The 9,723-nt window shown below is 41.2% G+C and overlaps 1 protein-coding gene across 1 annotated transcript in view; it reads left to right on the top strand.

The window, feature by feature from the left end:
* Nucleotides 1-677: 677 nt before the first annotated feature.
* Nucleotides 678-9,723, top strand: part of LOC128745450 (T-cell leukemia homeobox protein 3) — a 96,702-nt gene continuing 87,656 nt past the window's right edge. Inside the window, exon 1 of the mRNA XM_053842525.1 lies at nt 678-856. Coding sequence (XP_053698500.1) covers nt 678-856 — 179 coding nt within the window. The remainder of the gene's footprint in view (nt 857-9,723) is intronic.

Raw genomic sequence — 9,723 nt, 5'->3', positions numbered from 1 at the left:
ACTCGCGGTGACTGAGCAACACAAACGAGCTGCGCGCTTGTGTTTGTGCGATCGCAGCAACCAATCGTGGCTGTATTCTACCGACGTTGTTTACCTTTTTCATCGCGTACACGCGCTAGCGCCGGATGGGGCGTGGCCTACTAGGTGGAATGGCGTGGCGAGAATCAAAATCTTGCTTGCTGTGGCGTTGAAAGCCAATTGCACAATCGTTAGCCCAGTCCGCGTTCGACCAGTCAAGTCAGTCAGTGTTTTGATTGTCACTCGCGTGCAACCTGTTCGGGATACGGTCCGTACGTTTCGTGCTTCCGGGGAAAAAATCTTTCTTCTTTCGATTGTGTAGAATTGTACCGTGTGCGCTGAGGTGAGATTGGTGCTGGTGAAGATTATTTGATTGGATTCGAGGGTTAGCAAAGGTTGCTCTTGGAGGTAAATAATACGGAAATAAATTGACAGCGACACTTTTGCCAGTGTGAAGTGGTTGACTCGGTGATTTTTGCAGCCTGCGGTGATAAGAATGCTTCGGAAAGTGTAAACAGAAGCAGCGGACAGACAACCAGTGAAGCGGTTACTGTCGTGGTGAAGTGCGCAAAGCGAAAGTAACATTAAAGGGGGCTTTCCCGGTTTTTGGGTTGGTATTGTGTGCTGAGCAAACATTCAAAATTCCGCCGCTATCGATAATGTCGTCCACAACGCACGAGGAGGAAGACCTGGACCACGACCAGGAGATCAACGTGGACGCGGATTCGGACTCGCATTCGCGGATGTCGTACAACAGTGGCGGCGGGTCCGAAGATATTGACCTGGATGGCGACGGAAATGGGAGCTCCTGTTACGACGAGTCGGATGTTATTAGCAGGTAAGCCCCGGGCTCGGCGAATGTTGGATGTGGAAGAAAACGGCAGTAATCGGTGCAAAAGCTAAATAATTCGTGATCCGTTTAAAGGGCAACTGCTGAAATTCAGCTCAGCTATTTAAATTGTTCGGAAGATTTAGTGAAATTAAATTTATAATGAGCATTAGAGCAGTAGTTAAATGATATTGCCAGTTAGCTGTTATCCAAGAAAATTTTTGTTACCGAATAACCTCGCAGTAGTTATTACTACTAAGGAAAAGGAGAACAAGTAAAGAGTATAATACACAGAAGCATTTATACAGCACTTAATCAGTTTAATGTCAACGATCCATGGCGGAATATTTGGAAAATGACGATTAGCTACATTAATACGCAGCATTTGCCCCAGAATGTACTCCAAGAAATCAAATGGAACCAAAAGAATACCTAATTCCATTCAACATCTTAAAATCGAGGAAAACGAAGCAAGCCCTCCCGTACTAAACGATACAGTATCGCTGGCGGGAGTATCGTGGCGAATAAAGGTTTAGAGATACTCCGGAACCTAAATGTAGGCAAAAATTATGACCGTCTGCAGACGAGGCGACAAACAGCACGTCCGTATTAAGGCAATTTGTGTCCGTCGCTTTGCAATTTCATTTGCATGAATATGTCTGTATGCTGTATATAGAGGACGCGGCTTGAAAACAAACACACATACCACGCCGAACGCTTTCCTCAGTCTTGCTCTTGACCAGTTGGTTCCATCATTTCTTCATATGACCAATATCGCTGATGATTGATCCCTTTATCTTCTGCTTTCGCTTTATTATAATCCAACACTTCTGTGTTGGACAAAACTTGGAACGATTTGACGGATTCAGCTCTTTTGGGATGAACTGGACTCCACTGTTGTTGTACCATTACAGCCAAAACGTAACCTGACAATCATGACGTCCTACAGGAACAGATTTCTTACCAAATTGTGAACCACTTCCAATCTACTAGGAACCGTGCCGCGTGCCTTGTAGAATTTGAGTTGGAATTTGACTCGAGGTATTTGGTTGAAATCGACTCTGGCATAAGTTTCGTCCATCCATCGCGATTCGTTAGCTAGCGAATCCGAATTCTGGCCGCTGTTCGTTGTTTGACGCTTCGGTTGGGTTGTCTATTTGCTCGGCAACACTTTTCCCGGAGACCGATTAGCCGCACAGTACAGCGGTCAGCATTAAGTTTTTGTGCCAAATCTCAATCCGAGATGTTGGGATTAGCTTTGACTTTCCGAATGACCTTCAACCGCAGTTGACGATCAAGGGTTCCATTCCGAAACTTTGCGGGCTGTCCAGTTGACACTGATGGATTGTGGAGGTGGCTGTGCAGAATTATTTTTCTTTTCTCCACCTGTACAATGGCTATCTCGGAAATAAGTTAGTTTTAAACTTCGAAAAAATATATTAAACGGAACTATTTACAAACAACAAAACGCTGCCAATATACGACTACTGAGGGAAACACTATCGGCAAAACAAAGTGGATCTGTAGCCGCAAGGTTACCAAGTCTGCTTTGCAAAGCAAGTGGTCGTGGACTCGAATCTTAGTAGAATCAGGCCACTCGATGTCGCAGCGACTTTAGCATGGGTTTATTGTCATGCCCCTCATTACCCTTTCTTCATGCTGAATTTTATATTATCCCGATGAAGCCTTTTTGGCAGTGTAAAAGTCACTCTTATTGGTACTGCCCAAGCAGCAGTGTGAGTTATGTTGTACTCTTATGGTGGTCTTCAAGACCAATTTTGGTCTTAAATGCCATCATAAGAGCGCAACAAAACCCAAAATGTTACTTGGGTGGTCAGAGGAACGTAATGAAGATTCGCCAGGGCTACAATTCCAATTGTTCCTAAAGTTCACTAAAATCAATAATAAGTATATTGTTCACTGAAGTAAAAATAAATATAAATTCCCTAAGCATATTATTGTTTGTTTGGCTTCACTCATATCTTAGCGATAGAGTACTACGTGTGAAACTAGGATCTAGTACTTCGTCAGTGTTTAGCAACAAATCTAGAGTTCCTCAAGGTAGCAACTTTGGGTCCTTTGCTTTTCTCATTGTTCTTCAATGATGCTATTCAGCTATTCAGCTATTCAGCTAGAACACGGCTGCAAGTTAGTTTACGCCGATAACCTGAAATTATTTGCTACGATAGGTAATTAGGACGACTGCCGTCGTTTGCAAGATTTGCTCAATCTATTTACTGAATGGTGCAGACTGAGTTGGCTTATTATAAGCATTGTAAAGTTGCAAAGTGTGAAGTAATCAGCTTTTACCGGATTAAAAATCCAATTTGTTTCAGTTATACTATCGACGACATTGAACTTCGCAGAGTGGATCAAGTTAGCGACCTGGATGTCTTGCGGGACACTAAATTTACGTTCAATTTACACCGCGAATCAGTCATTTGCAAGGCGACTCCACAACTTAGAATTATTGCTAAGATTGGACGTAACTTTAGAGATGTTCATTGCCTGAAATCATTATATTGCGCTTCAGTTCGTCCGTTACTGAAGAACTGTAATTTGATTTGGTTTCCCAGTCATTTTACTTGGAAGTAGATGGAGTAGATGTCGTCTACTTGACCTCGATACACTCGAACACAGACGTAAAATGCATCAGGCTATATTCGTGACCAAACTCATCAACCACGCAACAGATTCTCCAAAATTGCCAGCTATGCTTAACTTTCGGGCCTCGCAGCGGATATTACGCTGAACTGGCTTGCTGCAAATACCGTTTCATGGGACCGCGTTTGGAGCTAATGAACCGATTACGGAATGCATCAGGGTGTTCTCAAAAGTCGAAGAACTGTTGAAGAACTAAACTTTTCCAAGCCTTCAATAGGACACCAGACGAACCGTTGCTTTCCAAGAGATGGCGCTTTTCTAATGGTAGTAAAATCAAAATTTCTCACTTATCTATGTTTACCTATTTAAAAAACAATTATTAATCACATTCTATTTGTGGTACAGAGTACAGTTACTCTGTTATGCTTAATTTTTCTAACTTCTGTCTGATTTTGATTGATAAAAAACAAACTTTTCCTATACCTCTCCATTGCATCTTACTACCATTCTTCCGTGAGCCAGGGCAGGTGATTTTTATACCGTTCGAGAGTCGGGAGCTGAATATTGTAGCGACATTTCAATTAGAAGAAATTAAATTTTGTGACATGGACGCGATAAATGAAAATAACGTTTACCAACTATTTGCTGATTCAGGTGTCAAACGTTATATCGCGCCTTTAGCGATATACACAAAAGAAACTGAGATGAACGAGAGTGCTGTTGCCACGCTGAGTAAATTTATTGTCACGCAAAATTGGGTTGTCTTCAATATGTACAATATGCGTTACCAAGTAACGACGTCTGTTGTATTCAACAGAGAAACGTTAATGGTTTCAATCATACTTTCACGCCTGGCGCATGCTGAAGCAGTAGTGCCAACTTCTGTTTTGTATTTTCAGAAACTAGAGACGGTGTCCCATTGCTATTGATAAATATATAGAAAAAATATTATTGCTCTTGTGTTGACCAATGCAAAATGGCGTCTGTCAACAAAAGAATGACTTATATAGTCTAGTTCCTTGAGCTGCCAAATGTCTAATTTAGACTCTTGAACTGTCACCTGCAGAAACTTAGTCAGATCGTGGAGTTTAAAGTTTACTTACGCCTGTCTTCATCGCGCGACCACAGACAAACATACATAACTCTTAGTAGAAAAATCAACAAATATCATCACGCACATTTTGCCTGAACATTAGCACCATCTATGATCGACATTCCCAAATATTAACTTACAACCGGATTATTCCTTGAAAAAGCAAGTATTTTTTATGTGGCATTCCCCTTCTTTCGTTAAAAAGTGCTACTTTAAGGAATACGGAGACATTCTCAACCAACAATAAATTTGAAATGACTGCAACAATAAATTTAAAACACAACGTGCGATGAGTGGGACAGTAAGTGTTATGTCTTTTTGTCTGTGGTGTGACGTTAGCTGCAAATGTTGCGTGCAATTTTGCATTTCGGTCATTTCATCTCAAGTGAACACACCTATAAACTCTATACTATAGACCCGCGGACATCTGACATTTGACGTTTGCGAACCTTTGAATCAGTGAGCCGAAATGAACGAAAGTGGGTAGTATTGCATTGCATTCAACAGTAATTTGAAATAAACTACAAGTAAAGTGTAAAAGACAGGTTTTTTTTCATATGTGGATTCATCACTGCGACCAGTATAGTTGATCTATTGTGATATCGCCCGGGTGTTTGCTGTATGACCTGCAACTGCATTTCTTTTTGCTATAATCGCTATTAAATGAGCGATATGCTTATTAAATTTTATGCGTGCTTGTGTGTATTGGGGTTTACCCTTCCTTCAAAGCTTGATCTTCTTTACCCACTTATTCCTCGCTGCCAGTACTATCCCATATTATAGCCGTCCCTAGCGAGGACTCATTCATACCTCTGACCAGTACCCTTATCTATAGGAGGGACATTTGCACTGTCAAGAGGCGTCAGAGGGTAAATATAGAATTCAACATGAAGGAAGGGTAAATGGAGGGCCTGAGAATAAACCCATGCTAAAATCACCTGACATCGAATGGCTTGATTCTACTAAGATTCGAACCCACGACCACTCGCTTGTCAAAGCAGATTCGATACCTTGCGGCTGCAGAGCCCCCAAAAGACAGGTTTAGTTAGCTTAACAAATGTCGACCAACATTTGAAAAGGGCGAATAACCCAAATGTCAAACAGAACAAGTAAAAGTTCATTTTCCTATGCTGCTCCGGCAAAAAATAATTCTCGCTCGGTCTGTTTGACGTTTGGCTTATTTACCCTTTCCTAATGTTGGTCGACAAATGATTTGTAAGTCCTTTATTAGCGCGTCAATGAAATGTTTTGCATACATGCAACTGGGAGCGATCAGATTTTCACTCAATGTTTACTTACCGAGCTGGACTCAAATTATCATCTCGCGAAATTCAAAAAAATCCTACCACACTGCTGGATAAAACAGTGTTGCGCATTCTACGGCTTTTACATCCGCGGGTCTATAGTACACTCCTAAATTATGCAACTCGTAAATAGGTCGGATTTAGCTAAAGTTAGGTTGAAACTACTCAAAATACCCTTAAAGTGTACAAACTCAAATTTTGAGTAAAAAATTTAACCTCACTAAACGCACTTTCAAGTTCCTACTATCAATTTTTTGGTTGAAAAACTACTCAAAATCTGAGTTTGTACACTTTAAGGGCATTTTGAGAAGTTTTAACCAAGTTTTAGGTAAATTCAACCAATATACGGGTAAACTCATTTAAGAGTGTAAGAGTGCTTGCCGTGAGCAAGAATGGCGGTCGCTTTTGTCATTTCATGCAGGTCAGAATCGGTCGCCATTTTCGCTCATGGAAAACTCGTCTCCATTTTTCTCAAATTGTCATAAAACTATTTTGTGACGTTTAAATGTCTTTAAACCAAATTGATATACTTTTGTCATAGATTTTTGGACGCGTAATCGATTGAGGTTATGATTTTTTTTAATTTCTGACCATCATATCTTTTTTTATATTTTAAAACGAGAAATACAAATATTTCAAAGCACTTCAAATTATATTTTCAGTTCATAATGCTTAGTACAAACTATAAAGACCATTCACAGGGGTTTAAATGACCCTTTCGTTGAAAAGTTGCATTTATCGGAAATACACATTGCAGTATTATAAAATATCTCATATCTCTGAGTTAAAATTTTGATACAAAAACGATTAATGATTGAAAAAAAAATAATTGTAATCTCCTCTATGTATAAAAGTGAGCGTGAGTTTGTATGTTTGTATATTTATATGTTCTGCCATAACTTCAAAACGCCTTGACCGTTTTCCACCAAACTTGGCACACATGTCCCTTGACATAAGAGAATCACCACCCGGGAGATTGTCAAAAGGGGAATCTCCTTACAAGGGGGGAGGTTCAAATAGGTTACAAGAAAGGAGGAGTGGTTATGGAAGGGGAGAGGGTTATATAGAGAGTCTTTGGAGTTTAAGGATTGGTTGAGTTAAACGAATCTACGCAAAATATGAGTGGGTTCCTAACAAGGGAGGCGGCGGCATAACTCTAGAACGCCTTTACCATTCTTTACCAAACTTGGCACTCATATTCCTCGACATATGGGAATCAGAGTTCCTAAGAAGGGGAGAGTGACATAATTCCAGAACGTCTTGACCATTCTGCACCATAATTGGTACACATGTTCCTTGGCATAAAGTAATTGGCACTGGTGGGCAGGGCTTGAAAAGGGATCGCAAGTTGAATGTGACTGCCGTGAATGCGAACTTTCCGCATTCAAACTCCGCTTTTTGAACGATCATTTGACTGTTTTTTCAATCCAGTCAATCTCCCGCTTGCGCTGCTGCCGTCTTACAATTCATGCGGCATCTCAGCAAAAGCAACCAGTCGATCTCCCGTTTTGCTTTGCGCTTTGAGAATATAAACTGCAAACTGACTGGAAGCATACGTGACGTATTTTTTCGTTTCTCTTTTTGTCTACAAATCGGCTGCTCACAGTAATAGTTTGTCACCCGGACGTCGGTCCGACGCAAGCAAAATATTCGTTTGTATTGGACGGAGTCCGACCGACTTCTTCCATGCACATGTAGTGGTTGTTTTTTTGTAGTATTGAATCATACGATTGTGCGGTTGCTTTTCGTTAGCGTGGTGATTGCCAATCATTTGACTGTTTTGCAGTCATTCACTGCTCCAAACGGTAAAGGCAACTTGATCGAAACAAAAATGTCAACAAATTTTAGAGCGCGGTCGTTCTGCTGCGTGCGATCGGCGTTTGACTGAGCAAACTGCCAGTTGTGTTATGCATAGCGTTCGTATTCCACCTCTAAACGGACTGTGTGAACTTGAATGCGCGTTGATGTGACTGCGGTAGAAAAAAAGATCGGTCGAAGCCCTGCTGGTGGGTTAAAAAAAGGGGGCGATGATTTCTAACAAGATGGGAAGGTCAAAATAAGTGCAAGGGGTTGCCTTTGGATCGATTGCAGTTACGCAATAAGGTGGGAGTTATGGAGAGGGATTGACTAAAGGGTGCTGCGATCTCTTGTACGTAGAGGAAGGTTCAAATGGGTAAAGGGGTACTTGTAACCTTTGCCTAGTCGCAAATGTTCTAAGCAATGCTCGACCTGCGGAAAAAGTTCGATTCTTCCGTTATTTTCTGGGGAACTTCAAGGCCACACACAACCTAAGATCAACAGCACACTACTTCTTACCGAAATAATAATGCAATTTAACCTATTCTATAAACTATATTTAAACTATCCATGCTAGGAGAACAGATATTCGATAAAATTCACGAGCTTGAGAAAATTGCTGCTTGTCCAGGCTTCAGACTGTTCGAGAATGTGGAAAGTTTTCATGTCGCCTACTGCGACCACCAAACAACTCCCATTACCAAGGAAACCTGTTGTTCCGGTGCCGGCATGGGGACGTTTACATTTTACGTACTAGTGTCGCCAACGGTGCGCGCTTCTATTGACAATGTATGAAGCCTTACAACAAGAGGGAATTACTGAAAAGGGGATAGTATGGTCATTGACAAGGGGGAGGGTCATAACATACAAAAGGGTTTGTCTCGCTTTATAGAGATTACTGGAAAAAAGAAAGATTCACAAGTGGCTGGTGGACAAAAGAGGGAGAGCGAGCTGACAAACGGAGTAGAGACAGCCAAATGAAGAAAAAGGGGTTTGTAACTTGCATTATGAGAACTATAATTACATTAACAGATGTACATGTGCTGAGTGATAACGAGGCCCCGAGTATAATCAGGTACTCAGCTAGTTATTTAATATATAAATCATTATATGTTTGTATACTTATATGTTTCTATCCACCGCCACAACTCCTAAACGCTTGGACTTTTGTTTATCAAACTTGGCATGCGTGTTTCTTGAAGAAACCCGTAAAGGGGGAGACGGCAGCCAATAAAGCGAGAACAAGAAGAGAAAGCTTTGTTTTTCTTGCCTTAAGCTTAATTTACGGACTGAAAACAATGCAGACTGGGTGCCAAAAAGGTGCGAGCAACCAGATAAGAAGGGGAGGAGTATCAAAATGCGTTGGTTTGGTTTTGTGCATTATGAAAACGGTATTCGGCACGAAGACTGATGTATAAGCAGCTGGGACCCAATTGGGGGCGCTCTGAGCAAGATCGGGCACTCAGCTAGTGTAGTTAAAACATTTATCGGAGCCTTCTGCCGGTATGGTCCGAGGAAGAACTACCGGTGGACTAGTTAGAAGGTTCCATATACCTGATCTACAAGAAGAGCCAACTCGAAAGCAGCGAATATCGAGGTATAACCATCCTCAACTTGAACTTGGCGTACAAAGTTCTCCCCTACATCTTGTTTCAAAGGCCGAGACTGCTATTGCAGAATCCAACGGATCGCAACGAGTCAAACGGTTTACCTTCAGACAGTTAGTTTAGAAATTTTAAGAACTCAACTTGCAGATGCTCTATCTGTTCACTGACTTCCAGGCAGCATACGATACTGTAAAACGAAAGAAGTTGTGGCGAACTACGTTTAAACGCTAGATAGTTTGAAACATAGTGGAGAATTGTCAATTCTACTGTTCTATATAGCATTGGAATTTGCTGTTTGAGATGCCTGACAGAGAGCGTGGTAAGCCAGCGGGTGTTGCTGTTGCGATAGTGCTATCATGAAGACACATTCGAGGTAATCAACAAATTTGTTCACATTGCACAGTGGTTTGAATGCTCGCAATCGTGAACTTTTTTAAGATTTCTTTCCATAGCGTTTTTTTTTCAATATGG

Source organism: Sabethes cyaneus, chromosome 1, assembly GCF_943734655.1.
Source record: "Sabethes cyaneus chromosome 1, idSabCyanKW18_F2, whole genome shotgun sequence".
NCBI lineage: Eukaryota > Metazoa > Arthropoda > Insecta > Diptera > Culicidae > Sabethes > Sabethes cyaneus.
Note: the sequence above shows the minus strand (reverse complement) of the source record. Positions and strands in the feature narration are given on the sequence as shown.